At 48.9% G+C, this 27,251-nt stretch overlaps 11 protein-coding genes across 11 annotated transcripts; 5 read left to right on the top strand and 6 right to left on the bottom strand.

The window, feature by feature from the left end:
• Nucleotides 1-53: 53 nt before the first annotated feature.
• On the bottom strand, nucleotides 54-4,454 carry EI90DRAFT_3152063 (uncharacterized protein; the record flags this gene model as incomplete). Its single annotated transcript, XM_039065770.1, has 6 exons — nucleotides 3,251-4,454; nucleotides 3,079-3,198; nucleotides 1,699-3,025; nucleotides 1,403-1,648; nucleotides 669-1,353; nucleotides 54-616 (listed from the first exon to the last, which is right to left on the bottom strand). Exons 1-6 carry the CDS (start codon nucleotides 4,423-4,425, stop codon nucleotides 54-56), a joined length of 4,116 nt encoding a protein of 1,371 aa, XP_038919816.1. The 5' UTR covers nucleotides 4,426-4,454.
• A 228-nt stretch (nucleotides 4,455-4,682) lies between these two features.
• On the top strand, nucleotides 4,683-9,030 carry EI90DRAFT_3118792 (uncharacterized protein; the record flags this gene model as incomplete). Its single annotated transcript, XM_039063140.1, has 18 exons — nucleotides 4,683-4,811; nucleotides 4,859-5,053; nucleotides 5,103-5,311; nucleotides 5,364-5,413; nucleotides 5,469-6,243; nucleotides 6,293-6,345; nucleotides 6,419-6,580; nucleotides 6,844-6,959; nucleotides 7,015-7,293; nucleotides 7,341-7,356; nucleotides 7,407-7,483; nucleotides 7,541-7,614; nucleotides 7,678-7,936; nucleotides 7,987-8,284; nucleotides 8,338-8,480; nucleotides 8,530-8,691; nucleotides 8,750-8,838; nucleotides 8,898-9,030. The coding sequence occupies 18 exons, from the start codon at nucleotides 4,683-4,685 to the stop codon at nucleotides 9,028-9,030; spliced, it is 3,219 nt and encodes a 1,072-aa protein (XP_038919815.1).
• A 64-nt stretch (nucleotides 9,031-9,094) lies between these two features.
• On the bottom strand, nucleotides 9,095-15,840 carry EI90DRAFT_3118791 (multidrug resistance-associated ABC transporter; the record flags this gene model as incomplete). The annotated part of the gene is made up of 33 exons (XM_039063139.1): nucleotides 9,095-9,277; nucleotides 9,333-9,425; nucleotides 9,477-9,488; nucleotides 9,553-9,574; nucleotides 9,623-9,651; nucleotides 9,700-9,980; nucleotides 10,030-10,075; nucleotides 10,129-10,149; nucleotides 10,205-10,554; nucleotides 10,602-10,679; nucleotides 10,733-10,874; nucleotides 10,927-10,972; nucleotides 11,023-11,152; nucleotides 11,210-11,313; nucleotides 11,373-11,427; nucleotides 11,711-11,961; nucleotides 12,013-12,383; nucleotides 12,437-12,510; nucleotides 12,561-12,628; nucleotides 12,683-12,703; nucleotides 12,759-12,915; nucleotides 12,966-13,118; nucleotides 13,174-13,523; nucleotides 13,578-13,691; nucleotides 13,721-13,787; nucleotides 13,832-13,878; nucleotides 13,928-13,973; nucleotides 14,032-14,095; nucleotides 14,153-14,240; nucleotides 14,296-14,801; nucleotides 14,858-15,001; nucleotides 15,057-15,761; nucleotides 15,820-15,840. The coding sequence occupies 33 exons, from the start codon at nucleotides 15,838-15,840 to the stop codon at nucleotides 9,095-9,097; spliced, it is 4,839 nt and encodes a 1,612-aa protein (XP_038919814.1).
• An 878-nt stretch (nucleotides 15,841-16,718) lies between these two features.
• Nucleotides 16,719-17,103, top strand: EI90DRAFT_3042621 (uncharacterized protein). The gene is made up of 2 exons (XM_039059203.1): nucleotides 16,719-16,797; nucleotides 16,852-17,103. Exons 1-2 carry the CDS (start codon nucleotides 16,735-16,737, stop codon nucleotides 17,005-17,007), a joined length of 219 nt encoding a protein of 72 aa, XP_038919813.1. The 5' UTR covers nucleotides 16,719-16,734; the 3' UTR covers nucleotides 17,008-17,103.
• Nucleotides 17,104-17,152: 49 nt separating this feature from the next.
• On the top strand, nucleotides 17,153-19,437 carry EI90DRAFT_2968170 (succinate semialdehyde dehydrogenase; the record flags this gene model as incomplete). Its single annotated transcript, XM_039055618.1, has 13 exons — nucleotides 17,153-17,311; nucleotides 17,373-17,431; nucleotides 17,490-17,666; nucleotides 17,726-17,813; nucleotides 17,870-18,079; nucleotides 18,134-18,206; nucleotides 18,265-18,305; nucleotides 18,365-18,427; nucleotides 18,485-18,639; nucleotides 18,693-18,739; nucleotides 18,788-18,840; nucleotides 18,899-19,112; nucleotides 19,173-19,437. The coding sequence occupies 13 exons, from the start codon at nucleotides 17,153-17,155 to the stop codon at nucleotides 19,226-19,228; spliced, it is 1,395 nt and encodes a 464-aa protein (XP_038919812.1). The 3' UTR covers nucleotides 19,229-19,437.
• An 836-nt stretch (nucleotides 19,438-20,273) lies between these two features.
• On the bottom strand, nucleotides 20,274-22,250 carry EI90DRAFT_3042616 (uncharacterized protein). Its single transcript, XM_039059202.1, has 3 exons — nucleotides 21,866-22,250; nucleotides 21,003-21,774; nucleotides 20,274-20,883 (listed from the first exon to the last, which is right to left on the bottom strand). The coding sequence occupies exons 2-3, from the start codon at nucleotides 21,762-21,764 to the stop codon at nucleotides 20,299-20,301; spliced, it is 1,347 nt and encodes a 448-aa protein (XP_038919811.1). The 5' UTR covers nucleotides 21,765-21,774; nucleotides 21,866-22,250; the 3' UTR covers nucleotides 20,274-20,298.
• A 136-nt stretch (nucleotides 22,251-22,386) lies between these two features.
• Nucleotides 22,387-23,313, top strand: EI90DRAFT_2909967 (emp24/gp25L/p24 family/GOLD-domain-containing protein; the record flags this gene model as incomplete). The annotated part of the gene is made up of 5 exons (XM_039054383.1): nucleotides 22,387-22,536; nucleotides 22,668-22,984; nucleotides 23,040-23,090; nucleotides 23,144-23,197; nucleotides 23,253-23,313. 5 exons carry the CDS (start codon nucleotides 22,387-22,389, stop codon nucleotides 23,311-23,313), a joined length of 633 nt encoding a protein of 210 aa, XP_038919810.1.
• EI90DRAFT_3042613 (uncharacterized protein) lies at nucleotides 23,254-23,843 on the bottom strand. The gene is made up of 3 exons (XM_039059201.1): nucleotides 23,795-23,843; nucleotides 23,524-23,737; nucleotides 23,254-23,462 (listed from the first exon to the last, which is right to left on the bottom strand). The coding sequence occupies exons 1-3, from the start codon at nucleotides 23,798-23,800 to the stop codon at nucleotides 23,383-23,385; spliced, it is 300 nt and encodes a 99-aa protein (XP_038919809.1). The 5' UTR covers nucleotides 23,801-23,843; the 3' UTR covers nucleotides 23,254-23,382.
• A 384-nt stretch (nucleotides 23,844-24,227) lies between these two features.
• On the top strand, nucleotides 24,228-24,725 carry EI90DRAFT_2843380 (ribosomal protein S10 domain-containing protein; the record flags this gene model as incomplete). Its single annotated transcript, XM_039053701.1, has 1 exon — nucleotides 24,228-24,725. A coding segment is annotated over one exon (498 nt), but the record flags the coding sequence as incomplete, so codon positions are not given.
• A 447-nt stretch (nucleotides 24,726-25,172) lies between these two features.
• On the bottom strand, nucleotides 25,173-26,320 carry EI90DRAFT_3042612 (uncharacterized protein). Its single transcript, XM_039059200.1, has 4 exons — nucleotides 26,261-26,320; nucleotides 26,129-26,207; nucleotides 25,335-26,058; nucleotides 25,173-25,252 (listed from the first exon to the last, which is right to left on the bottom strand). The coding sequence occupies exon 3, from the start codon at nucleotides 25,907-25,909 to the stop codon at nucleotides 25,634-25,636; it is 276 nt and encodes a 91-aa protein (XP_038919807.1). The 5' UTR covers nucleotides 25,910-26,058; nucleotides 26,129-26,207; nucleotides 26,261-26,320; the 3' UTR covers nucleotides 25,173-25,252; nucleotides 25,335-25,633.
• EI90DRAFT_3042610 (Mago nashi protein) lies at nucleotides 26,011-27,188 on the bottom strand. Its single transcript, XM_039059199.1, has 7 exons — nucleotides 27,149-27,188; nucleotides 27,078-27,083; nucleotides 26,824-26,939; nucleotides 26,672-26,735; nucleotides 26,526-26,613; nucleotides 26,377-26,466; nucleotides 26,011-26,303 (listed from the first exon to the last, which is right to left on the bottom strand). The coding sequence occupies exons 1-7, from the start codon at nucleotides 27,178-27,180 to the stop codon at nucleotides 26,253-26,255; spliced, it is 447 nt and encodes a 148-aa protein (XP_038919806.1). The 5' UTR covers nucleotides 27,181-27,188; the 3' UTR covers nucleotides 26,011-26,252.
• Between the last annotated feature and the right edge of the window lie 63 nt (nucleotides 27,189-27,251).

The raw sequence follows: 27,251 nt of genomic DNA, 5'->3' as shown, positions 1-27,251 counted from the left end.
GAACAAAAGTAACGAAGTACACACATACACGAATACAATAAATATAGACATAGTTATCGCCTGAGTCGGAAAAGCTTTGATGTTGCTTCTTTGAACAATGACGTGGATCGATTTGAGGCTTGATTTGGTGCCAGATTGTGGTCGTCGAAAACGTTGTCTTTCATGTCGGATTGCACAGGTGGCGTGAAGTCCTCAACATCATCTCTCGAAGTCACTTCTTCAAGGATCTGACGAAAGCGCATAGCCCACCAAACGCGCTCCTCTCGCTCTTGGTTAACAGAATCCAGCCGTGTGTCCTGAAGTTGTAGTGAGGGGCTCCTTGGGAGGGGTTGACCGGATGATAAGACGGACAAAATCGTTCTTGGACGGGTATCTTTCCTTGAGCCATCCATACTGTATGCTTCTGGGAAACACAAAGAACGTAAAGTGTAGACGTAGCACCGACCGAAGGCGACATTCCATTGCTGACGAGCATCACCCAGCACAGTCGAAACGTTGTTTGGACCCACTTCCGATGAAGCTTGCAAACTGAAATACGTCCGAGTGGCGGAGGAATGGAGATGCTCGGTTGATCCAACATCCAGAGGCAGAAGATCCACAGCAATCAAGTGGCCTCCTGGAAACATATTTATAGGGGATATAGGCACAACGATAGTAGAAGCCCTTACGCGCTTGAGTCGATAGGTCAGAAAAGCCAAGAACTCGAGCTAGTCCAATGTCTTCCAACAGATCCCATGAATCCTCAAGTGGTGAATCCATTCCATGATGCCTTGAGATTGGAGCCGTCCACTCCAGGGTCTCCGTAAGGACAACGACGTCAGTGAAGACGAAGGCGTATATCCATTTGTCCTCTTCAAAGGCTCCGTCGGCTTCTGGCTCTTCAGCTTTTGTTATCACAACCTTGATGTTTACCGAGGTATCGGGAGTGTTATCACGGTGTCGGATGTTAGACATGGAGTGGTCATAAGTGTTCTTGGGTGTACGACGCGGCGAGTGACGTTCCTTGTATTTTTTGGATCCCAAAGTAGGAGAGCCAGAGTCTGGTGACAACGGGTCTGGGCTGTATTTTCTGATGAGAGGAGTACGTAAAGGTGGAATCTCATTATTTGGATCCCCTTCTGCAGGACGTAACCTAAGAAGAGGGCCTTGCGCTATTAATCTTCGCTCTCTGCTGGCGAGCTCAAACTCCGTCGGAAGGCCATGAATCTTTGCAGCCAAGTGCTTAACTGTTGTGTATTCCGACTCCCGCAGTTTAACGGTCTGAAGAACCCTGATGACCAGTTCGGTGCTATGAAGTAATGAGAACATGCTCAAGTGATCAGGATGACGATGAGGCGTCAGACTCAGTAATTCCTGAAAATTGTTTTAAGAGAAGTTCAAACAACCGGGATCGGACGCTGACCTTGAAGCGAGAAGGATACCTGAGTAATCGCTGAACGGGCTTCTGCAATAAGACTGAAAGAGAGGCTGGGCATTCGGGGGCCATGGACTGTATCCTAATGAATTCCCCAAAATCACTGTCTGGATTAAGAGCAACGCCTTCAATCCAGTCTATACAGTCATCGAGGTGAACTAAGTAAGGCTGATAGACCTCAAGTTCTGAGACAAAAGGACGAAGTGACTCGGCAATTTGAGTGACAATAGGGAACTAGAGCAGAGATGAGAGGTACCACTGCACAATGACACATCTTACGTCACCTGGTTTTCTCTGCATCCTTGCATTGTTGAAAGTAATCTTCTGTGGAGCTGAGCGATATCATCCAGCCAGTCGAAAAGTTTTGCAATGTCTGAGTTCAGACCTGGGATCCACCGCGTATTGTGTTCGACACGAAGAGGTTGTACAAAGAGGCGAACTGCTGTTTGCAAGTCAGCGATGAAGTCCGATTCTGATCGACGCAATTCCCAGATCACTTCCTGGCGTCGCATTTCAAACACGTCATATTTAGCAAGTAGAGCAGCATAAGCATCATCAGTTAATGTCTCTCTCCACGTTTTCGGCTCAACACCACTGAGGTCATTGTGATGGCGCGTAGACGATGAATGATTCTCATCTTGTCTTGAGTCCTCCAGAGTCTTGAACAGCTCCTCGGCTGGAGCACTGATAGATGTACCAGTATCTGAAACAGAAGGTTCGTCGGTCACCAGCGAAGAGAGGTCGCTTTGGAAGCTAGAAAATGCGCTCTGGACGGCGGGCTGTTCTGGCGGGGAGTTTTTATTCCCCCGGATTTTGGGTGCGACGACATATGAGATTGGACTAGACACTGAGGGAAAATGACCAGCCGCAGGCTTCTGGGCTGAGTCATCAACTGGTGTCCAATATTGTTCCTCGGCATCATTGTCGCCAAGCCAAGACAACCGAGGATAGCCGGCGGAATGAAGAGCACTCGGGTTCGATTGAGACAGTGCGTCTGTCAAAGCCAAGAACAAAGGATTAGATAAAGGAGATGCGTCATTCGCCGAAGTGGGACCTGGTGACCGAGAGTAATCACCAACGTGAGAAAGGTCCCTAGCAAGGCGCCGTTGTTCGGGCTGTGCAGTTTGGGTAAGCGTGATCCTTTTGAGAGCAGACAATCTCTTCTTTCTATCAGTAGCAGGATGAACAGCTGTGGCTTGAGACACGCCGGGCGAGTTAAAGATACAAGAATTTTGAGCCTGAGCATTCGCATGCGGAGTACCTTGACCACAAGACGGCTGAGAATGTGTATCCTGGTGCACCGTGGTGAAGGACGGAATGATCGGCGTTGTATCAAGTTTCTCTTCATGGGGATGGGCACTCGGCGAACCAGGCACGAAATGTTCTGATACATGCAAGTCGCCTCCCGACTCATTTATTGTGTTGCGGGGCCTCGCGAGAGGACCTTGGGGAAGAGGAGCAGGTGTATCAAGCCTCCGCGCTTCAGTAAGGCTATTTGATTCGGCACGACTTTTCTTTGTGTCAACTGTCTGAGTACGACCTGAGACATACTCGTTCCCTGGAGCGAACGAGACGGCTCCTTTTTTCCTCGTTTGAGATGCGTGTTGCGGGCTAGTACACAACATAGTCAGGAACCGGAACATAAACTGGTCCGGAAGTCTCACATGCGAGATGATTTCGGGATTCCTCCAGTAGCGTCTTGATGGTCTGTGACGATATCCAAACTCACTGGAAGCGGATCTCGTTTCGACTTGTCAAAAGCAATCGTTGGGGAAATTTTGTGACTATGTCCACGTTTTAGGAAAGTTAAACAACCAGATGACTGTGATTACTGACCTGCGGAACGCAGAATGCGAAGAATGTCCAACACTTTTCGAGCGTAAGCCAGGCTTAAGTTCCCTCTTCTGAGAACGACTCCTTTCCTCATCAATCACGATCTGGGAGGTTTGACTGTCAGCATCGGAGACTTCTGATCTAAATTCCTCATTGGACGCCGGAAGGCCATTCCTCGTTTGGTCCTTAGATGCATTGATATCACTTATGGCCTTGACTTCAGGTATTTTCCTATCCAAATTCGGTTTTCGTGGGTTCGCTTCGCTTCTCCCGCCAAGATTGAAAGTTGACGCTCGCGGACGAGATGCAAACGTGACCCGAGATGAGGAGACAAAGCTTTTACTCCCCTCAGTGGGAGTGGCCCTGGGGTCAATGGGCCCCACATAAGAGTCAATACGATTCCCGGTGGGTGAAGGCGACGGAACAGAAGACGGGGGTTGGTCGAGAGCCTGCGGCCTTGGCATCATCATTGCAGCGTAGGGTGGTGTAGCCTGGTTACTCCCTTCGGCAAGCCGATATTGACCGGATATGGCAATCCTTTGGGGAGTATCGAAACGTCCCGCTCTCTTCTGGACGGCATCGCCAGTGAATGGGGAAAGAGGGACTTCTGCGACTGGTGGAGCAGCCAAACCACCATCTCTGCCTCTAACAGTAGTGCTTCCATCTTTAGATCGGGGCGACGGAAGGACATGCTGCAGTTGGGGCTGGGGGGCCATAGACTTCCGATACGGGTGTCCCGCTTCATCAGATGAGGAAATATCGTCTGCAATGTGCCTTTCTCGTCTGGGGGGAAGATTAGAGGGTGAACGGCTCCGGTAACGAGCAGAAGAGACTCTCGGAGGCTGCAAACGGGAGGATTTGTGATGCTTGTTCCCGACCGGGTTGTCACGCGGCGCAGAAATAGAGTTAAACCCCAACGATTCGGCACCCAGCTCAGACTCTTTCAAATCTTTGGCCGAAGATACTTCAAAAGAAGGAGAAACCGCACGGTATCGAGGTTGAGGTGAGCGAGGTGGCCTTAAGTTCTTGGGATCAGCAGAGCTTGGGTTTGGGAATTCCACGGCGCGAGGATATGGTGGCATGGGAGGTCGAAGCTCTGACGCGCTCTCCGAGCTGCTTTCTTCGACACGGACGTGATTGGGCGCGTTTTGCCTCGGTATGTGGCGTGTTCGCTTCATTGGAGTGCTGAGTCGGTGGTTTTGGACGCGTCAATGGGAGAACAAAACAAATATCAACAAAGCCCTGTCGGTGCTGCCTTCCACTTAGTCGCTCATTTCACTTGCATCGTCTCGAGCCCATCTCGAACCCCCCGGATGGCTCTCTTCAGGACCGCGAATGGGGCATACAAGTTCTACTTGAGTGGCCTTCACCCCGTTCTGCAAAAGGAACTACGTCAAATCATACATGTGAGAGCTCACTTCTGTTACTCTGCCAAATGTCCTCATCAGCAACGAAGGAACAAGAGGGTGAGACCGTCTCTGATCCTTTAGATGCGGATTATGTCCTCTGGGATCCTCGAGATAATGCCTCCAAACCTCAGGTAGAAGATGGAACCCCCGTTGTGGTAAATAGCTCTTGCCTCCGTTAGGTTCTCCTCTGAATACGCTCAAGTGTTTCACGTTCATTCCTGCATGTATTCAAGCCCGTGAGCTACTCGATACGACGAACCTAGATGTCTACCCCGTTTTCCTCTCCGGGAATGAAAACGCAAAAGGATATATGCGTGGCTTCATACCGCTTGAATTTTTCATACACCAGACGATCCCGCGGGGTGATGTGAGAGAATTATTAAAATTTGACATAGCGGTAAGCGATGTCCTGTCACCGATATTGATTCTCAGCTTGATGTGGATAGAAATATGGAGGTGTAGTCACTCGTGTTGACTCAGACGCCGATCTGATTCTTGTCGGCGACGAACCTGGGAATGACATCGAGCAATACTATCGACTCGCTAAAGGCGAAGTTCAGGGCATATCATGGTTCCGTGACTGTATCCGGAAAAAACGCGCAAAGCTTTCTTCATACAGAGTAACCAGGGTGCCTGGCCGACGACCAGGGCAAGAGTAAGGACAACCAATGCTTCTCAGGATAATGATAGTAGCTAATGTTTTCAAGGACTCGCCCTTTCACTCGAGAGGACATGACGAATCTAGTACGATACGCAGGTAGGAAGACCTCTCCGGCTTACAGTTAGCGTGAAACAACTTCTGTCCCGTACAGCACGAATGGCCCCCAAAAAATCGAGCCAAAGACGGCCCGGGTCACGAGCCGGATACTTGCTCTACGAGAACCTCTACAGAAACCTTGACATCTATCCGTGGGCCAAAAATCACACAGTGCAATCTTGGAACAACCATTACAAGAAGCACATGGAGTTTTATGATAGGCAAATCGACCGCTATAAAGAGAAACATGGCATCTCAAGTGGGGATGATGAATTTGAGGATCTGGACTTTCACAGCGAGGGGTCGGTTTCTCCCCAGCGTCACGAGCTTCCCAAACGTCGGCTCCCACGACGCGAATCTCCCCCTGATATTCCAGAGGGCTCTGGAAATGGCAGTAGACGCAGCAGGGCCACCTCTGAAGACGATAGCGATGGGGAATATCGGCCACGGCCAAAACCCAGGAAAATCGCCCGCACCCCTGCGATTCATCATATCTCCCACATAGCTGGGATCAGTGGTTCGTCTGCGGAGGAAAGGTCAGACAGCGCCCAGTCACTTAGGCGGCCTACAGTGCGAGAGCTGCGCCCGGGGCGGAATTTAAGTGCCCATTCGGCGGACTCCCCCCGAGGCGAAGTTCCACGATCTGAGAGTCATTCTCGTGATGCAGACGAGTCAAATAGCAGCGAGAGCGGATTCGGCCGTATCAGAGAAGGGGATCCAGAAAATCAGGCGGAGTGGGCCAAGCGGCCGCGCAAACTTCAGGAAAGTCCAGACGGTGATGGAAACAGTGCTGCTGCTAACGAGTCGACACAAGAGGTAGAAGAAGACCTGTAAGCCTACCCGTTTTGCTGGTTACCCACCATCTCAAACTCTTGACAGCCGAGGAGGGGAGGAAGAATCGAGCGCGGAGGTTGAGCCTCCTCCCAAGAACAGTACGAATATACTTAGTTCACATGTCACACGGACCCGACATGCACGGCGCGCGGGATTGATTTCTCCACCTAGAAGGGTCACGCGTTCCGGGGCCCGTGTCCAAGCTGGACGCCGAGTTACCCGGCAGAGGGGACGTTGACGACTTCCATTCTGTGTCACTTTACTCCTACACCTCGTTTTTATACGGCAGTAGCTTAGCGTATGTGGAGACAATTCGATTACACGCCCAGACTTGTGCGCTACCGGCCAATATTAAATGGGAACAGGATTGTGGTTGGATACCAGTCGCACAACCAACGAAAAAAGTGTTTGTGTAAGGAATGATGTGAACAATCCGATATGAACTATTACATAGTATTAGTATTAGGCGACCACAATGCGAGTCTTATTTAATCTCGTACCTCTGTCAAATTGCAAGCTTTGAGTTCAGTTTACATAGGCTTGATCTTCGCGACCCGATTCGATGGTCTCCTCTCTGCTTGCGGACGCGTTATCAGATCCATCATCAGTCCTCCAGGATCTCTATCAGAAGAACCGAGAAGCAAACAACTTCCCTCGTGTGGTGGTACACCACTTTGCGTCGGTCTTCGCTTCTGATGCGGACATCCAACAAGTACGCATTCAGAACCTGTTTATCTGCACTTGTTCAGGAAATGTCGATCGTATAGATTCCCAATCTAACCACGGCCAAAGGTTGCCTCGATAGCCTTCTATCCGAGAAAAGGCCTCTAGTACGTTTTCGTGCTATGGTGCAATCGACTGGAACAGAAGTATATTGCAAAGAGCTCCCTGCCCGGCAGCTCGGTGGCTGGGGACTTGCAGAAGAATGTGGAGACCGAGTGGATGACGATCCAACTTCACACGCCTATGAGCATTTCCTCGATGATCGGACGACCCTTTGGGCAGTATCTGTTCCTGGTGAATCGGCCTGGGCATCCGGTACAGCGGTCAGTTGCCTACAGGCTTGCGTTAGTCTCATTCTGATGACGATTAGGTTGGATCAGAAGAAGGTCCGCCCATGACGTCTCCCTTTCCTCCGCTTGTCTCATCTCCCGCATAGAAACGCTGAGTCAAACAAGTGCTCAATCCAAGAAGAATCCTTTTCCTTCCCAAGCACACCTTGGAGTCAACGTCAAAGTAAGCCGTCATCTGGCTGACTGAAGGTGCAGTGCTGAACCTCCTTCTCCCATCCAGCTTTATGGATCGGAGGCAGAATCCTTAAAACTGACTGATGTTGTGACGTTTGTTGGCATCCTTGTAAACGCACCGTGAGCCTAAAAACTTCCCTCATCCCGCCGCATCTTATCATGTCTTCCTGCGATCCCAAAAAGGATACTCAATGTTAACGAAGAAGAGATTGAGGTGCCGACTTTGCATACCGTGTTTCACCGTTCTCCGGATGAGAGCAGACTGCCCTTCAAATTCCCTATGGATATGCTTGTGTTGGGCGCCCCAAATGACATAATTCAAAATCTCACACTGGGCCCACTCCATGCTCTACGTTCCGAACTTATCGCCTGGATTGCCGCGGAGGGCCTTGGCGGAGACACCACCGTCGCCGAGTGGATCTTGATGGCGTGCATAAGTCGTGTGTGAGCCAAAACGCTCCCCTTCTTTCTCCATAAACTAATGTTCTTTAGACAATCTCGAGAACCACCCATACTTCCCCTTTCCTTGACTATCTCCTCTTTTCCTCCCCGCCCCCTATTCCGAACACCTCACCTACAAGGGTGATTCTCGAGCCAACGATCAAGCACGTTCTACAGCTGTTGCTTCCTGCCCTAGTCCATTTGCCCCTCTCTATCTCCTTCATGAACGAATCCCGCTTCCAACCACAAAGCGTGGACGAGGAGTTGCTTAGTGGGTGTCTCCAGCTTCCCGCTGGGACTGTGGTCCTTGTTTCGGACAGCGCTGTCTCTGAAGGGACGCTTCACGAGAGTAGGTTTACGACTTGAGGCTTAAAAACTAGATCATGATCGTTCGCTCCCCAGCCGGAGTGCGAAATGTGGCAGCACTCAAACAATGCGTCAGGAATCAGACGCTGGATTATATTTTCCCTTATAGTTCGTTCCCTTTCCAAACGGATTTGGAGTTCATAGCTCTAGCACAGGGACGAACATCACCTTTCGTCGAGGTATGAGAATCCAGCGTTATGGGTGACTGGATCTCACATTGTTCGACAGACCGATGTTTACGTGCCATTGAGACCTGGGGAGGGCGTTTCGGTGCTGTATAAAGACGCTGCGCAGGTACAGAAACCACCAGCGGAGAAATTGAAACACTTTAGGGATTTGCTCGGAGGCGCCAAGCAAGGCAAAGTCCAAATCAGTGAAGAGATATCGCAAGTAAGGGTTTTGGTCAGCCAATACTGAACCGAAGCCAAGTATTAACGCTATCATCCAGTTCATTCAGCAAGACTATGTTCGGGGGCGTCAATCATCCCCTTCTCCTGTCACGTCCGATGATCTCATACTTCGGATGTCATTGGCAAGGTGTACATGCATCTTACGGCCCTATCGTTATTGGACCACTTATTTTGACGTTGTTTCAGGTTGATGTCTCTATCCTTTCATTCCCCAGAACTTACCAAGGACATTTGGGCGATCACGAAAAAACTGGACGATTCAAGGAAGGAATTACTGAGAGCAACGGCGCCGGGGGTTGATCAAAGAGGACCAATCTGAAGTACGAGCTTCATCGTGTGACGCGTTCACCGTCTATAATTCGTTAATCTAGCATAAATGGACATCACTGAGTGTGAGTGTGCGCCGCAGCCAGGGCTGATTCTTTAAGCTGCGCAAAGTCTCCAGATTTGAGACACATTCGTTGGAAGACGCCCCCTTCTTTGCAGATGAGATTTGCTGGAGTGTCCATTTCCACTATTTTCCCTTGATCGAGTACTATTAATCGATCATAATCAATGACCGTACGCTGGGTAGAAGCAAAGTCAGAATCACGGTGCGTTAGCCAACGTTAAGTTATTCACCAATCGGTGCGCAATCGTGATCAATAAGCTTGACTTGAACTCATCTCGTATAGTGTTTTGAATTTTTGCGTCTGTCTCGAAATCAATGGAACTCTTCCTTCGTAGTTAGCACGGAAAGAACTGATGGCCGAACTAACCACTAACCGTTGCCTCATCCTAAATTTGGAGAAATAGGTTTGGATAAGAGCGAAGCGTGCAGTTACACAAAAACGCTACGAACCATTATGACAATCGCGTTTTGTCTGGACAAAAATTATTCCTGAATGGCGATTACTCAATGAGGCACTCACCTCAGCAAAGCACGGGCCATCGCGATGAGCTGGAAACAATCAGCTTTTGCAAGGCATTAAGGCCTGATGCAACGTACCTGTCGTTGACCTTGGCTAAAGTTCAACCCTCCTGCTGCCACTTGTGTGTCCAGATTGATGTCGATTTTGGGCTCCATGTTTTCAGGAAGGGTGGCGACTACCTGCACGGGAGGTGGAATAGGGATGGACCCTGTCTCTGGATGCGGCTGGTCCTCAGGCTCCAGGGCAGCGGGGGAAGACGCTCGGGTAGATGCTCTAGTTGATCTTCGCGAATTGTACTGACTCGGAGTGATGAGCTGAACACGGAATAACGAATCGAGAAGCTCGTCATCAGAATGTTCTAAGGTACTGTCAGAAATCACCCAGCGGCGAGAAACCACGAAATGAACCTTCGAATGGATCCAAGTTCTCTCTGATAGTACCACTGAAAAGTGTCTTAACGGAACTCAGTCCCAGTCGCGAAACCCATGACGATAAACTGTACACACCGCATCCTGCGGTATCAACGTCTAGAAATATGGGACTTGAAATGACTACTTGCTGTCAAGGCTGGCTATGACTCACCACTCGAGACCGAAGGTCTTGTACTCCGATAGTGACAATGTCAATGCCATCGATAATAATGCTGCCCTCGGAAGGGTCAACAAAACGGAGAAATGACAACGCAAGGGTCGATTTTCCAGATCCGGTCCTCCCCACCAATCCTATTCTCTCTCCGCTGCGTAGCGAAAATGTAACGCCTCTTATCACCGGATCCAACTCCTTGGCATATTTAATAACGAGGTCATTCACATGCACTATATACTCTGACGAGTTTGATGGCCAATAGGCAGGAGGTCGGTTTGATTCGATGATGGCGGGGGGCTCCTGGGCCAGATTCAAATACTCAACAACACGCTCAACGGCGTTAGTGTCTACAATAGATATGTGAAAATGAAGTGGTAATAATGATGGTGCTCACCCATTTCCAGCTGAGTGATGAACCGACATGTCCAGTACACTGAGGATGTGAGCGCCATGGCGCTCGTAATGCAAAGACCTGGGCATGAAACTTAAAATGAAGATGGGTGCTTAAGCCGAGTCGCAACTGACCGGCTGTGCCTGGATCAACGCCCAAGGATATTGCTACAATAGTTGTAAGCAGGATACTGGTTGCAGATAGGAAATCAAAATGGAGCAGTAGGAACCGGTTGGCCATCCAAAATTGGAACCACATTTTAGTCGTCGCATCCACCTATGGCTCAAGTTAACGCTCCTTCAACTCGAAAGAAAGCGAAGATTTGTACTTTGGTGTGAAGGGTGTTGAAGAAACGCTGTTCCGCTGAATATGCACTATGAACTGGGTGAGAACCGTTAGGCGGTGAACTGGACAGAAGACATACCGAACTGTCACAATTCCATCCAATAGTTCACCGAAGGATGCAAAGATGGGGCTGCGAGAATTGCTTTCCATACGCCTCAAATCCCTTCCTGTTCGCACATAAGCAACAGAGTACCGGTAGTAGAAATATCCTGAAAACCAATGTCAGTCTCCAACCTGTTTCTTGGTCCAAGGTCAGGCACACGAACCCATGACGCAAGCAGCGGGCAAAAATAGTGGGAGGACTATTGTGACCGTAAGCATGGCGGCGATGAAAGCAGCAATCCACGATGTTGTACCGCGTAGGGACGCGCTAACGTAATGTGCGGTTAGTAAGCTGCTGCTGCTGAGAGACAGAAAGGGTAGTCAGACCTAATCGAGGAGTCGATCGTAATGATATCAGAGCCAAAACGGTTGAGAATCCTCCCTGGGGAGAAAAATGTAAGATCACAATAGGAAAATGTTTCCTTTCAGATATACCTATCGGCGTTGTATCAAACCTATTTGACAACGAGTAGTTAGCACCTCCCGACCTCTTAGGTTAGTAAATCGCCTCACCATCTCATTGGCGAACGAACAACGGAAACAAGAAGCCTGTTAAAAAGTCGCCTAGTGAAATCTTGTGAATAAAAAAACCCCACCCCAGACGAAACATTCGCCCAACCTCGATGCAGTGAATGCTCCGTAATATTGCACGATGGTGTTCATACAGGTGACCAAAGCGCCACCCAGAGCGATGGCTCCATATATCAGGACATAAAACAGCGGGTGAGTGTACGGCGATGGCAACGCTTCCGCGCTGATCGTAGTCCCATTGGCGTATGGTAAACCGATTGCCATCTTTGGTTCGAAATGAATAACCGAGGAATAACTGGAGAAGTATGTTGACACAAGGGAACTGTGCTCGTGAGATTCGTAGGCAATACCCCATTGCCTTATCCACAGCTTTTCTCCCAAAACACTGAAGGGGATCGTCAGAGAGCTAATGGTTGGTTGAAACGGTAGCAATTACTCTATCTGATAGAGCACGATGCCAGCGACCACGCAAGGCAGAACCCAGTACCCACACGCGGTCAGGTATGTTTTATACACAGACCATTTGACGCTTCCTTTCGCCCTTTCCTCGTCTTTGACGAGCTTCCGCGCCGATCTACTGTTGCCATTCGCTTCCGGAGAACCTTCCACGACCGGATCGGATTCTTCAGGAATGTGAGCGATCTGTGGCGAGACCTCAACCTGAGTCACTGCATCCTGCTTAACCGCATCCAGTTTGCCTTTGGAACGTAAATCATCTATCTCTCCTTGGAGAGCGATACGTCCGTCCAGCATGCGAACCAGGTAGTGTGCTCCTCCGAGCACCAAATCTAGATGGTGAGTGACAAGCTAAGAATCCATGTCAGCGCCCAGCAGAATGGTCGAAAATACAGTGTCTTCACAATAACGGTTCTGTTTCTCATCAGGGGTCCCTGGAATAACTTATCCCATAAAACATTTGCAGTGTGACTGTCAACTATAGCCGACACTCAGTCTCCTTCGCGTCAAACAAGCGCTTCAGCTCACCAGCAGCAAATACATCGTCAAGGAGCACAAACTTGGAATAGCTGTATGCTGCACGAGCCAGTGCAACTCTGTCATGGAAATTTCAGAAAAAGTCAAGGGTAACCATCAATAGCCACAATAACCTTGCTTTTTGGCCACCAGACCTTAAGTCGCGTTTCGTCAGCGGCACGAATAGAATGATTCCGCAAGGATACGCACAATGTTACACCACGAGCACCGACCTCCGTCGCATCTCCGTCTTCAAATATAGCAAGATCTGGCGATAAGGCGCAGCACTCGAGCACTTCGTTATAACGTTCGCTATCGTATTTTGCACCAAACAAGATATTTTCCCTTATCGACATATATTGAAGCCCTATCACAACGTCAGTACCTGCCGGTCACATTCGATGAAATAAAGCCTACAGGGAGTCTGAGCACAATAACTAATGGAATTAGTGAGACCGAACTCGTCCACGCTGGAAGGATCCTTGGGGAGTAAGCGCTGCCCTTCAGGAAGCATAGTCATTTCACCGAGCAAGGCAAATAGAAGTGCACTCTTTCCCGACGCCGTAGGACCTTATGAAGGCTGCATTCAGGCATCGGAGCTGGATGGATCTCCTGGCGGACGCACCTGTAATCACTGACAGCACACCGTTAGGGAACTCCACGGATATGTCACGCAATTCGAAAACCGAATCCTCGGGTGCATGTGTAACTTTAGATGCATCCACTGCGGTGTCTGTCCGAGGTGACGTCAGAGACAGGGTGGAGTGAGACGCGCCTTTAGCCCATTGAAACGATGCACTCCGAATCCCGATGCTTGAAGGTTGCGACGAAGTACGGACGACTTCTCGCTTCAAAGATGAGACTTCCGGGTCAACCTCCTCCTCGTTCAGGAACTCTTCGATACGCTTGAGGGAAACAGATGCTTGGAGCAGTTGAACGACGAAGTTAGGGATGACGTTCAAAGGGATACGGAGCCTTGTGCGAGAAGGTCAAAGCTACCAGCAAACGGAGCTGCATCTAGAAACGTACATGTTGAATATGGCGATGGCAGTGAACGCGGTTGGGACAGTGAGTTCCCTTTGGAGAATCACAGTGTAAGTCAAGAATGTGACAATGGACACGGATATTGGCGCAACGCTCCAACTTCATTTTCCATCAGGGTGAGTACAAACGAGACAGGTGCAGAGTCACCCACAGCAGTGAGAACAGGATAGTATTTGTCCGTTCTTATATTGTTCACTATCATTGAATATGTCTCCGGTATCAGCGACAGGCATTCGCACCTTTAGCCAATATCTTCAATTCTTTCTTCCGTGCATCTTGAGATCGTCTGATTAGACGTCAGCGGCTTGAGCAGATAAATTCACGGAAGAACGAACCCCAGAAAATTCTCCTCCCATGCGAAGAATTTGATAAATTTTATTGCTTAGCGAGCAAACATTAGTGGCGACTTGTTTCGAAGGAGCGACGCCCGAGAACTTACAACTTATGAACTCGTTTAAAACTCCCATACGTTTGTCCCGAGCGGCCGACAAAGATTTGTTTATCTTTGTATTAAAATCGGGTCATCATGGTGAATGCAAAACCTGCTTTTTAGTACGTACCTTCACTGCCCTCCGTGACAAATAAGCGTTCAGAGGGGCCGTCAAGATCAATACGAGGAAGCCAGAGAATGCTGCCCAACCCAAAATGCTACGAGAGCTTGTGTTAATACGGAAGTTCCAGCAGAGGAAACGTAGAGACGCACTTGAAGAGGAAGGTGCCGGCAATGATGATCTCTACTGGTGCCCCGTAAAAGAAATATGCTGATGAAACGAATATTGCCACTCGGTTCGCATCACCGCTCATGAGGTTGACGACTTTTCCGATGTCTGCGCTGCTCGTGTCATCCGTTGGTTTGTTCTTCAATTGACTTCTGGATGAGAAAAAAGACCCCTTATTATGCCCTTTGACTTCTTCGTCATCTTTCCTTTTCTTAAAAGTCCCAGATACGTCACGCCTCTTGAGCGCTTTATCGTATACAGATGCCATGAGCTCCGATCGCAATCTGGTGGCAGCCCGACGACCAAAGTAAAGGTGTTGAGCATCAGCCTGGGCTTTGCAGACCAAGCAAACAAAGGAGAGGATTGCGTAAATATAACCCTTGGAACGCGCCTCCGGGGTGGGACTCTCGAAGGTCTTGAGGATCTCGTTGAGAAAGAATGGTGAAGCGTATTGGAGAAACACAGACGCCTCAGTAAGTACGAAGTCGACCTGCGCAATGCGTGGATTAGACATCTCTTACTATGCGGGGGAACAACTGAACTTACGAACAAATCGCGCCTATTGGCCACGAACAGTCGTCGTAAGAGCGATTTATTTTGGAGTGTATTGAACTTCATGAAGAGAGGTTTAGATTGCGAGGTGACGCTCATGTCTGGGACGTCTTCTTCGTTCAGTGTTCGTACTAGGCCCTGAGCCGTGGGGTTAGCGGAAAAAAATTAATGAACAACACCACGAGACACGAACCTCATGCATAAGAGGCTGCATCCAAGAGAAGGAAATCCAACCCCAAAGCGTAGTATAATCTTCAGGATACTTTCCTTCTATTTTCCCGGAAGTGACGTTCGCCGAAGGTATATCCAGTGGAGTTCCCAGGACAATGACAAGAACCACCAGGGAGGCGAGCCATTTACTGACCAAAAGCGCGAATAACAAAATATTGCGCATTTCTGTTCCCATTGCGATTTTCCCGTATATTAGGGCTGCGATATCAACAGTGGATATTGTCAAGTGGAAACCAATAAGGACAAATAGGTCGAATGGGGTGGTGACGATGGGCCGAATTAGAGGCCGCAAAAGGACGTAAACCCAGGAAAGTGCCACGAAGAAAGGGAATATCAAAGCTCCCCAATGAGATTCCACCAATGCAGCAACTGCATACGCCCCATATATGATCCAAATAATGGTCTCCGTTAAGCCGATGGAAACAATGAGGCCCGTTTTCCAGTTCGAAATCCGGGATGGTCCGTCTCGGAGTTCTGTAGTATCAGATGCGCGATCGAAGAGAAGAGTATCTTCCGCCTCTCGCTTGGTAATGAACGCAGAACAATGTTTAGTGATTGGGGAGAAAACCCGGTGAACAGCCGGCTGAGAGCCTAAGACGAAACTGATAACAAGGAAAAACGGAACAAAACCACCTAGTATCAAGCGAAGGAGTGCATACGGCTCCTCCTAAAATTGAAGCACATGTTAACTCTGTTATCATTATACAGCACACCGTGAAGAGTACCCATGCATGCCAAGCTCCCATTGAGTAGCGAAGTTTGAAGCGGTTAAGAGCCAATTACCGTAGTATATTCCGCGCGCCGAGTCCAGGAATAACCCTTCTGGGAAAGAATTATAAGCGTTCTGACGCTGAAGGTGCAGGTTTGAGCACACCAAGTTTGCAGGCGCAATGCACGCGTGTAATGAAGCGTGGGAAACTGCGTAGTTTTGGGTTACCGATCTGGGGTGAACATGATCATGAATGGCCAACCACAGCGCAAATTCTTTGACCCGCCCATCGACCATAAGGTGATGTGTCGGCATGCTGCTGCTCTACTGATGTTCAAAGCAGGACTTGACAACTCTGACTGACGTCACAAAAGCACCACGAAATGCGCTGCTTCCTGGCGGAGCTCTTAGCTTAGTAACGATCGATCGTTCACATTCCTAAGTTCCTCCGAGAGTTAGTGATTGCCCATCCCCAAGTCGAATCGAATCCTGAACGCCCATTTGTGTATCACCGGTACCTACCGCTGACAATCTTCTTGGCGCCAACATAAGCAGTGAGGACCACGTTGCCTGAAAAATACAGCCCAGTTACCTGGGCCAAGTCGCCGTATTTAGCTTCTGTGGTTGTATGCATGCGCTGGTGCGACGTTCCTCGCTGATATGAATATTTCGCCCAGACCGGCCGGGTTCCAGGGCCTGGCTGGGACGACGAACATCCACTGTAGGAAGTACATTGCTGACGTGATGCTGCGGATTCACGATGCCAATGACACACCGAGAAATAGAGGAATGTCAATCAGGAATACACTCGAACGCCCGAACGTTAAAAGTACAACATGATATGACTGATAAGTCAGCCACAAATGATTCACTACATCAGTACATTCTAAATTCCAAAACAAAACAAAAAAAACCGGGAATACAAGCAAGGATGTGCGCACGGGAACGAGGGAGTGGATGTCCTGGAACAAATCTCTCGGATTGTAGCGAAGATCTGATGTGGATTAGCGGAATTGGCAGAAAATTAGGCGGGGAATGGAGGCCTGACCCAAAATCTCGGCACGTAGGCGTCTGGAGTGGTTCTTTGGGAGTGAAACCCATAGGAACCAGTTCGTATGATGTTCTCAATGAATATTTTAGACGTACACGCTCCAGGTTCCCATATATCTATCAACTGCTCCGTAGGATCGTGCTTGAATTCTGAAGGTAGCAAAATTGGTTATCCGGAAAAAGTTTGCCTCATTCTTGATGAACCATCGGGTGTTATGAAACAGCGACAAGCAACGGCCTTAAAGTTGGAATGCGCAGGTTCCGGACTCCGGGACCTGCCGTTTACTTCAACATTCGGAATGCCGCAGACAACTATCACACCTCACGACCAATCTCGCTATGTGACCAGGGAGTTGACCACAGATTACGATTCGGTATTGAACAAAGCGTCAACGGCGCAGAGGTCGTGGGCTAAAGTGCCGATCGAGAAGAGAATCGAGATCGCAAACCGTTTCGTTGTGCGTTCCTTCGGGTTGATGTGCCCGCAGCGAATCATTCTCAACCAGGTCACGCCTGAAGGAGGAGTTTGAGAAGCTTTCCGAACAAATTATTCCAGAGTTGACGTTGCAAATGGGCAGGTGAATATATTTGAATACCGCCACAGCAGCTTCATAATAAGTACATCTCATCCGTTAGGCCTGTTTCGCAGAACGCGGGGGAGATACGAGGGACCCTTGATAGGTCCAAATTTATGATCTCCATCGCCTCATCGTCTCTTTCGGACGTTGAATTGAAGGATTCAGATAAGCCAGGTTTCCGGCGTTTTATTAGACGAGAACCTTTGGGCGTAGTCTTTGTGATCGCACCCTGGAAGTAAGCAATTTATTGATGTTGCATCACTTATTAACGCATAATGTTACTTTGTTCTGCAGCTATCCTTACCTTACAATGATTAATTCCGTGCTTCCGGCCCTTATAGCTGGAAACGCCGTAATTTTGAAGCCGTCTCCGCAGACACCGGTAAGGAGAATCCAATCGCATAGTAATGATTCCCTGAACGCTGTCCGCATGCATAGCTAACGGCAGAAAGACTTGCCTCGGCATTTTATACAGCCAGCCTTCCACCCGAGACTCTTCAAGTAGTTCATCTGACCCCTCAGGGCGTAGAGGCCATTACCAAGCACCCCAAAGTGGATTTCGTCAGCTTCACCGGAAGTGTCCAGAATGGGAGAGTTGTTAGTCGAGCAGCTGCCGCAAGCGATAATTTTCCTGGAGTCGCGCTAGAGGCAAATACGTGATCATTTTTTCTAGCCTGTACACAGCTGACGTCATTGACATAGCTCGGAGGCAAGGATCCTGCATATGTAATGGGTAATGCGGATTTCGATTATACCGTTGCAGAATTAGTGGATGGTCAGTACATTCTGCATGCAGCCTGTGAGCATCCGGAGCTGACGACGAATCGTGAAAGGCGCCTTCTTCAATTCCGGACAAAGTTGTTGTGCCGTCGAGGTATGTGACTCCCGAGATAATGATGTCTGGTGCTGCTCATCGGACACCTCTGGTCATAGAGGATATATGTCCATGAGTCGCTATTTGACAAATTCGTCAGAGCATATGTCGAGCTTGTGAAGGTCGGTCACTTGCGTGACCACGGTTTCGACCCTCTCTAACTTGACACCTTCAAACAGAAATACAAGCTTGGTAACCCAACTGAGAAGGATACGAATCTTGGACCAGTGGTCTCTCTGGCTAGTGCCGAAAAAATTCGCAAGCAGGTTTCGGACGCAGTTGGCGCTGGGGCTAAGGCTTTGATACCGGAGCAGCTATTCCCTTGTGCGAGAGAGTAAGTAGAAGAAATCGATTAAAGCGTGTTGCCTCCTTCTGACCCCGCAAAAGAGGGACAACGTATGTTGCTCCACAGGTGCTTATTGATGTGAACCATTGTTAGTCTTTTTTCGTCGCGTCGAGTTGTTGCTAATAGAGTGTCCCAGCCATGGATGTCATGAAAGAGGAAACTTTCGGTCCTGTCATTGGGATCATGAAAGTAAGCATCCACCAGTATTCTGCTAAATTCTTCGGCCTTACATTTGTGGATGCAACAGGTTTCATCCGACGAGGAAGCCATAAAATTAATAAACGACTCGCCTTACGGCCTCACAGCGTCTATATGGACCTCTTCGCAGGATGATTTCCTCGAGCTGGTTGACAAGGTCGAGGCAGGGACGGTATACCAGAACCGCTGTGATTATCTCGACCCAGCTCTTAGTTGGACTGGAGTTAAATGGAGTGGAAGAGGCATCAGCTTGAGCAAATTCGGTAAGTTGCTCCATGAAGAGACTGCGCCACCTTGGTTTCGAATAACTGTGGTGATGCTAGGATATGACCAATTGACGAGGGTGAAGAGCGTTCACATCAAGTATAAAACATCATGAACACTATGAGGGCATTGTACTATGCACGTAGATAACCGTTCGAATAGTCAACAATAAGATTAGGCCAACTCTACGACTCGGAAGTCATCTTCGTCGAGGCAAACATGTTGTGAGACAAGGTTAAGACGGCCTGGAACGACGACGGAATCGCCGCCCTAGTTAGAGTTGTGGGGAATGCGGGAGCTTGAGCCTCCGAAGCAAGGAATTAGAAAAAATCGAATAGCACATATTTTCTCTCTCACAGTAGGAAAACTTTCAGATTTGGGCTACCTACCAGCAGAGAGAAGAACGTCCAGGCCAATGGCTCTAGCCTGCGAGGGGGGTGGAACAGAAAGTCGCTGTTGTATCTGAACATTCCTCGAGCAAGGGGAGGCGCCCCGGGAGCTGGCACTTTGGTTTCACACAGGGCAAAGGCACACAGGACAAAGGGAAAAGGCTAACACAACGAAATCGAAATCAGGGATGCGATTAAACACACTTTAAATGCATTCCTGAATCTGATGATGTTAGCGTTTGTTAGTGACAAGGATACTGAAGTCTGGGGATGATTCCCGGGCTCCAGCGGAAACAAAATGACATGAATAAACGTAGAATTCAAACTAAAGGGGCGCAATGGCCAAAGATCAAGCGTTTGGGGTGTCGGGAGGCAGAAGTAGGGTCGTTAAACATACAGGCAGTTGAAAGTGAACATAAAAGCTGACAATAGAGGAAGAACAATCAGAAACACACAGGTATGAAAAACGAGTTTTGGGGGATGGCCTCTGTGGGAGGATGTTTGGGTTACGTTGGGTATAAAAGCAGAGGGAGGACAATAGGAGATCGGAGAAACAGTACAAGCATGGAAGGCGGACAGAGTTGAAAGAAGCATACTGAGAATGCGAAGTGACAGTAGAATCCACCACATTGACACATAAAAAGATGACGTTTGGACGGGGCGAGTTCGTCCTGGGAAGGAGCAAACGGAACGAGGTGAGCACGGAGGCCTGAGATACAAAGAGATGGAGTGAAAGACTGGCAGAAATGGATAATGGAAGTATGAAAGTGGCAAAAGCATTACCTTACGATGTTGCTTAGGTATCGGCTCGGTATCTGTTGCCAACAGAGAGGCCATCAACTTCAAAACCTTCCAGGTCCTGAGAGGAGGTCCCTGTGTCCTCGGCTTGTGCGGACATAGTTTGGGGAGCCGTGGAATCGACGGCCATGCTTAGGACCATCTGCAGGTCCTCCAATGCCTTGAGGTTCGCGCTGTACGCATCAGAATTGGATTGAATCGTCTTGTGAAGGATCATGATCTTGTTGGTCAACGCTTCCTTCTCCACATCCGATTCCGCAGAATCCCGCTCACGAATTAGGAGACTTATCTCCTCACGAACCCCTGAAATCTCCATCTGACCTCCAACCGCACACACCATTGCAGCCACCGCTGTGTTGACTGCAGCGATCGCATGTGTTTGTGTGTGGGCGACCACGGACAAGGTATTCACAATGTCCAGGATTTGTTCCATCTGCTCCGCAAGGCAGAGTATAACATGATACGCACTCGCAACCATAATCAGGGCCTGTAGAAGATGCTCGGCAAGCTGGTCATAGGCCCTAGACATCTTGTAGGCAGGGCCATTCACCGTGGCGACAGTAGACCGGGGAACAAAGAAGCCCTTCTCATTGAGGTGGTAGAGGAGTTTCGGGGGGAAATATCGGCACCAGATGAGGCAAGGTATTCGGTAAAGAACAAAGGATTATTGGTGATTTCAGAGATGGTGTCCCAATCTTTGACGTAGAAAACTAAAACGTTATTCCCCAGCTCCAAAGTACTTGCCAGATAATGATTAGGAAATCTAGCCTGCACAATGCCAGCCAGTCGTTGCGCAAAGTTTTCAGTATGGCGGGCGAGTCCGACAACCGCTCCAGCATATGGCCAGAATGGCTGGACACAAGCTTTAGCCTTCACTCTGTAAGTTTTCCTCCCAACAGTTAGGCCAGTGTCCACCAAAAGAGCAACATCGGCTTCGGAATGTAGGAGCGCAGAGGTAAAAGCACCGTGGAGGCTTACATAGTACACTCCGATATCGATCGCTCTGATTGCATGCATAACCCGGTCCTCCCACTCCTTTGGGTTACCATAATCGGAATCATGCTTAAGTGTGATGACCCTGCGATTATCCAAACCAAACATAGGACTCCATACGACCGGGAAACCCATCTCTTCAAGCGGCTTAATCCATTTCTTCAATGAACGAGCCTGCTTGACTGATTCTGGCACAGAGGCATCAAGACGCAAATAGGCGTAATCAACAGGTTTTCCTCTGGTAGACGAACGAGAGACCGCAACCTTGGCGTATTGTGTTTGCAGATCAGCCACTACTTTCCTAAGGTGGGCCTCGGCGGACTCCGGAGAAACAGCGGGAAGGTTGCGAACAAGTAATTCACAACATTGGAGAAGAGGGGTAGAAAGGGTCTGTTGGCTTTGAATCGGGCTTGGCTGGATAGCTACTGCGTCTAATCCCGGCAAAACGAACTCATCGTTATCCTCGCTCATACCGATTGTTGGGCACGTCGGAGCCGAACTCTGTTTTCAGGAGACAACGAGTAGAGCGGGTAGAGGAAGAGGTATGATGTGAAAGGGAAGCAAGATAGTCACGAAAAAGGTAGGTTAGGATGACCACAATCCAGAGAAAACTATAGCCAGCGGATTATGGATGGTGTGGAAGAGGATAAAACCTGAAACAGGTTGTATGAGTATTAATCGCCCAGGTTAGTACGATTTAGCTAGTAATAATGGTGGAAGTGGAGGTGGTGGAGGTGGTGAAGTGGTGGTGAGTGAAGTACTTGCACATGATAAGTACAAGTCATTTGATACCATGGAGCTGATGACGTGTTTAGCCCAGGGAAAATGCGAGCTACCGGGGCCATAGGGACCTCCTCCCTTGCCCATTTTCGCAGTGGGGACCCAGACGAGGGAGACTGACAAGCGCCTCTTTCCACATATGGCTCTAGTAGTGTGAGACAATCAAACCGCTACGTGTATGGCTGACGGTCACGGGACTTTTACTGAATCCTGAAACAACGACTTGGTCCAGCAGGCAGAACACTAGTGGCCTTCGTTGGACAGGCAGAGGCCTATCCACCCTGCTGTCATCGCTATGGAACGGCCGGCCTTCATGACCCTTCATCTTCTCTTGGTGTTATTTCTAATTTTTCCATCCCTTGTGCGACCTTCTGCACTAACGACAACCGTAGCTCCAAACGAGAGGCTCTGCTTTTATGCTGACGTTGACAAGGCCGGCGAAAAGATAGCTGTGAGTTGGCGAGTTTTGATAGTCAGCTGGAAACATGCTAATGGGCTTTCAGTTCTACTTTGCGGTGTGTACCGTTCTGACCCCCACAAACCATTTGTAATTCTAACAACGTCTTGATACTATTTTATTTGGCACTTTTATAGGTGCAAGCAGGCGGGACGTTCGACATTGACTGGGAAATCATCGACCCGAATGGCTGGTCTTTATTGTCTGGAGAGCGAGAGCATCAAGGGGATTTCATCCTAACTGCGAACCATGTTGGCGAATACACTTTCTGTTTCGAGAACGATATGTCAACAATCACCCACAAATTGGTTGATTTTGACATTATGGTGGAAAGTGAACCCCGACGGGAATCGCCTGCTCGTCCAGGGCAAATCTCCGAAAAAACCAGCGCCTTGGATGAAAGTATCTGGCGACTAAGGGGTTCGTTGACGTCAATAGAGCGCCAGCAACGCTAGTGGGTCTTGCGGCATTGGTTTGAGTGGACGACTGAGCTCATATCCTCTTACCAGCTTCCACACCCGTGAAACTCGGGGTTTCTCCGTAGTAAAATCGACACAAAAGTGAGTATGATGACTATTCGGTCATGATGGTCAGTTCACCTGGAACTTTGTAGTCGAATTTTTTGGTATGCAGTACTAGACTGCTGTGCAATCATCACAATGGCAGTGTGCGTACGGTTATCGTTGGAAGATCCGGTTTATACTGAAGCTTACACCCATCAGTATTCAGATATATGTCCTGCAAACATTCTTTACCACTACGGGGAAAAAGTACAAAGTGTAGTTTGCATATACAATCATATACCACACTGTTATCCCCGCCGTGTCAGCACAATCTGGTATATGGTGACAGTCATGGTCGTTCAAGATTTTCTTCAACGAATTGTCGTATCTCTTCCATGATTTCTTTTTTGACCTCTATTGGCACGCTTGCTGCATATTGGAATAAAGTTTGGTTTGGAAGCATGGGCTTTGAGTAACGAGGAGCACATACAAATGCTTTGGGGAGTTACGGCAGACTCCAAGGCCCGTATCTTGAGATTAGGAGAGCGCTTGTATTCCTCTGGTATTAATTGATTAGATGAGAGAAGTGTATTGTCCAGTTTGGCCGGGATACCAATTGCTCTATCTCTTGTTTCATCAGTCCAACCGCTTTCGTCCAGGAGGCGCTTCAACTTCCGGTTGATACGATCCCACTCCCCGCTCGTCTAAGTTACCTTAGTGAGACATATAGTCAAGGACTTCTAGAACTCCTCCGCGCATACCACCATACGGCGATGCAGAGGTCCCGCCAATTTGTCGACTTCTCCTTTGAGTCTTGGCGGAGGCATTGTTATTCACCAACGAAGCCCTCGGCGCCCCTTTTGGGAAGACGGAGATCACCGGCTCAATTGAGTGACTTTTCCCGGCGCTTGTCTGGGAGCTTGGAACGATGCTTAGTCGAGGAGCTTTGCTGGCTGCAATTGGCCCTATCGCCACACAGGTACCGGCATTCTGCTCTGCGGCAGTTCGGTGTGGCCTTTGTCTTCATTTATGATCCCATATCTCACTCATTTCAATAGATACGCATCATCTACCGTTTCTTCATCTCGCAGTCCTTACGCTCTCGATTCACGGGCTCCAACCGATCGACTAGCCACAGGTCGCCCAAAGCCGCGCGCTTTTGATCCTGCTGTACCACCACAAGCCCTTACACTTCCCCAGCAACATCCTAGAATCCATGGAATCCCAGTCGCTATTCTTCATATTCGTGCCTTTCATCATGAACTCCTTACCCTCTTCATACACTTTTCACTTCATGCGGCTTATGCTCTTGGGATGCCGGTCTCACGAGCCGTCTCGCTACCCACTCAACGGTCCCTCTATACTGTTCTTCGTGGGCCATTCGTCCATAAGAAGTCCCAAGAGAACTTCGAAAGAGTTGTTCACAAGCGAGCAATAAAAGTCTGGGATACGGATCCGGACGTACTATCCAAGTGGATCCGTTATCTTGAAATTAACATGATGCCAGGCATTGGTATTAGGGTTGTTAGGTGGGAGCGTGCAGAAGTTGGATTTGGTGCCAAGAAGCTACAGGGGATACGGGACGCGCAGTCGGAATTATTTAAATCGCGGGAAAAGTTTGATTTGGATACAAGCTCGGGTCGAGTCAAAGCGCTCGCAGACCAGATTATAAAGGCAGAAATGGCTTCCGCTGCCGCTGCTGAAGCCGAATCGGCATCATTTCAATCTGGACCTGCTTCATGGCTGGAGTTTCCGCCAAATGATAACTACCCTTCATCTTCAGAAGTAGAGTCACCCGCCACGCTATCAACCCAACAATCCTCGCCCCCAGACATACATTCTAATTCTGATTCACCGACCGCCACCCCTGAATCATCATTATCGCAAGAATCTGCAAGCTCATAAGCGCTACGTCAACTCTTCATTGCTCGTGACAGTGGTGGTGCACGACTTATTATCTAAACCTGTCTAGACGATGTCCTGAATGCAATACAAGTTCATCGGCCCTGATCAAAGTGGAAAACTTCCAAGACAGGCGCCTTGTCCCTGAGGCCAGGTAGAGGCTAAAGACCAGAACTACAACGAGTTGCAGTTTAATTCCGGCAGATGTGGGCAACTCAAGGCCCATAAATGTTTAGTGTTTACTCCGTGGCTAGGGCAGAAGTTCACATGCATTGACCAAATAGCGGAACAAGTGCTCCGATCGGCCATTGACAATGGTGAGCAATTCGTGGTAGCTGTCTGCGTCGTGGCCATCAGATGGCGGTGGGTAGGAGCTGCATGATCATGGTTTGTCCACAGTGACGAGAAAGGATCTATATTATCATTGGCGAGGATGTGGGTCATCTTCGTGCCTGAATGTAATGGGACGCCCTGAAGACTTCGTGAGACGGGAAGGGAAGATGCTGACACTGTAGGATTAACTGAAGCTGCGAAACTTGGATCTGCCATCCTACCCTCCAGCTACTCGAAGCAAACCCCTCGACTTCAAGCTGTTCTCTTTCTCTTCGGGTAGCCTCCCGTTTTTCACTCGTGCCGATTGAGTAATCACGAAACAAAGCTAGCATCCCGACAGTGTCTTTGGATGGTTGATACCGGGTCTACACCAGCTCGTGGCTAGACGGCAAACTTCCATTGGAGGTCGGGCCGCATGAAGTTGCTAGCAAGCCCTGGAGAAATTTTCTGAAGAAGCAAAGTCTGCAATGGAGGGAAGTTGGTAAGGGGTGATACAGAGGAGTCAGAAGACGCCTCGTCCAATTCGAAGATTCCTGAGGAGCCCAGTTGTGTGGATCGTGATAGCAGGTCATCATTGTGACTTGAGCACAAACTACTTGAGTCGCAGCTAGTTGCAGACTGGGCAGAGTAGGCCGGATCATCGAACACAAGAGTCGAGTGTCCTTGACATATAACTCAGGAGTGCATCACACCAACTCTCAACCGTAACCGAGGGCTAACTAGAGGAGATTTGGGCACAGATCGCGGATCGTGGCAAAAACATTTCAGGGAACGAGGACCAGTAAACCAGGCAAGTCAAATGCGTGCTCCGACAATGAATCATATTCATGGAGATATGAAACGGTCGTTGCAAAAATTAGGCGTGCACATCTGAAGGGTCAGCAGCTCCCGTCAGAGCCAATAGCTACCGTAGTGCGTGAGGTGGAGCACATTAATTCGGTGAGTACAAGATTACATCCACGAGCTAACACGCCGATCAGGCCATTATATAGGCTTGATCTTGAAATGCATTGTGATCAAGGAGAAAATGAGGCACTGCGCGAAGGGGGGCGATAATGAGCATATCCTCTTGGATTCCAGTAGTTAATAACAGAGTGACGGGGCTAACCTTGAGGTCTTGAACTAGATAATAAAAGACGCGAAGGCCTTCTGGGTCTTCACTGTCCTGTACGTCAACAAGTGACCCAATTTTAGCGGTCTGTAATGGAATCCCATATTGAGATCGGTGCATGTTAGGATATGTTAGTAATCGTGTACCTCAAAAGCAATGTGGTCATTCCCAATTCTTATTTCCATCTCTTGCTTCCCTACAATGTTCTTTTTGGGCCAATTTGTGTCATCTTCCCTGTTACCATGCCAGGTGTGGGTGGATCATATGGCAGAGCAGAATGGTGGACACGTACTTCGTGATTTCGCTTGAGTCTACGATCCGCTTCAACTCTTTTATCACTAGCGGCGAAATGTACACTGGAGAAAAGAGTGCGATGGAATATATCCAGACGATCGGAGTACCGTAAGCAAAGGAAAATCAACGTCAAGTGGGGACCATGCTTACTCTCTTTTCGGATAAGACTGTCGTTACGGTAGTTGGAGTTGTTGGCGTATCGTAATCGGCCATTGTCATACTCGAATTCGAGGAACTCGTGTCCGTGCTTGCCTGAATGCCCGGTGCTGAACATGCCCGAAATAAATCAAGTACGGCGATAATGCAAATCCATCGTCAAATTGATGAGTGTTATCGGCATGGACATTAACATCGGGTAAGTCAGACCATATAACATCGGGAGAGGCTGGGAGGTCACCACTGACTAATATCTACGCATATACATATAGGAATACGATTAGCCTCGCTCTATGCGCACCATATCTCTACGGTTTACCTTAGGTAAAAAGGCTCGTTGTCCAAGGACATGCTTGGCGCTTCGGTGATGGAAAACGGTTGATTTACGCAATCACGTGCTCCCCTCTGGCGCTGCCCGACTA

This window comes from Cantharellus anzutake (assembly GCF_015039405.1).
Source record: "Cantharellus anzutake strain C23 chromosome Unknown EI90scaffold_9, whole genome shotgun sequence".
Taxonomy (NCBI): Eukaryota; Fungi; Basidiomycota; class Agaricomycetes; order Cantharellales; family Hydnaceae; genus Cantharellus; species Cantharellus anzutake.
Note: the sequence above shows the minus strand (reverse complement) of the source record. Positions and strands in the feature narration are given on the sequence as shown.

Bases quoted from the DNA above. Each gene is read 5' to 3' on its own strand.
- EI90DRAFT_3042621 (XM_039059203.1), top strand. From the start codon at position 16,735: ATGTGCGCACGGGAACGAGGGAGTGGATGTCCTGGAACAAATCTCTCG. The intron at 16,798-16,851 runs CTGATGTGGATT...TGGAGGCCTGAC, and splicing joins TCTCGGATTGTAGCGAAGAT to CCAAAATCTCGGCACGTAGG.
- EI90DRAFT_3042610 (XM_039059199.1), bottom strand. From the start codon at position 27,180: ATGTCCTTGGACAACGAGCCTTTTTACCTAAG. The intron at 26,736-26,823 runs GTAAGCATGGTC...TCTTTTCTCCAG, and splicing joins CAGTCTTATCCGAAAAGAGA to TGTACATTTCGCCGCTAGTG. The intron at 26,467-26,525 runs GTACACGATTAC...ATTCCATTACAG, and splicing joins ATGACCACATTGCTTTTGAG to ACCGCTAAAATTGGGTCACT.
- EI90DRAFT_3042612 (XM_039059200.1), bottom strand. From the start codon at position 25,909: ATGATCCGGCCTACTCTGCCCAGTCTGCAACTAGCTGCGACTCAAGTA.
- EI90DRAFT_3042613 (XM_039059201.1), bottom strand. The intron at 23,463-23,523 runs GTATGTGCTCCT...TCCAATATGCAG, and splicing joins CGTAACTCCCCAAAGCATTT to CAAGCGTGCCAATAGAGGTC.
- EI90DRAFT_3042616 (XM_039059202.1), bottom strand. From the start codon at position 21,764: ATGAGCGAGGATAACGATGAGTTCGTTTTGCCGGGATTAGACGCAGTA. The intron at 20,884-21,002 runs GTCAAAGATTGG...CTCAATGAGAAG, and splicing joins ATAACGTTTTAGTTTTCTAC to GGCTTCTTTGTTCCCCGGTC.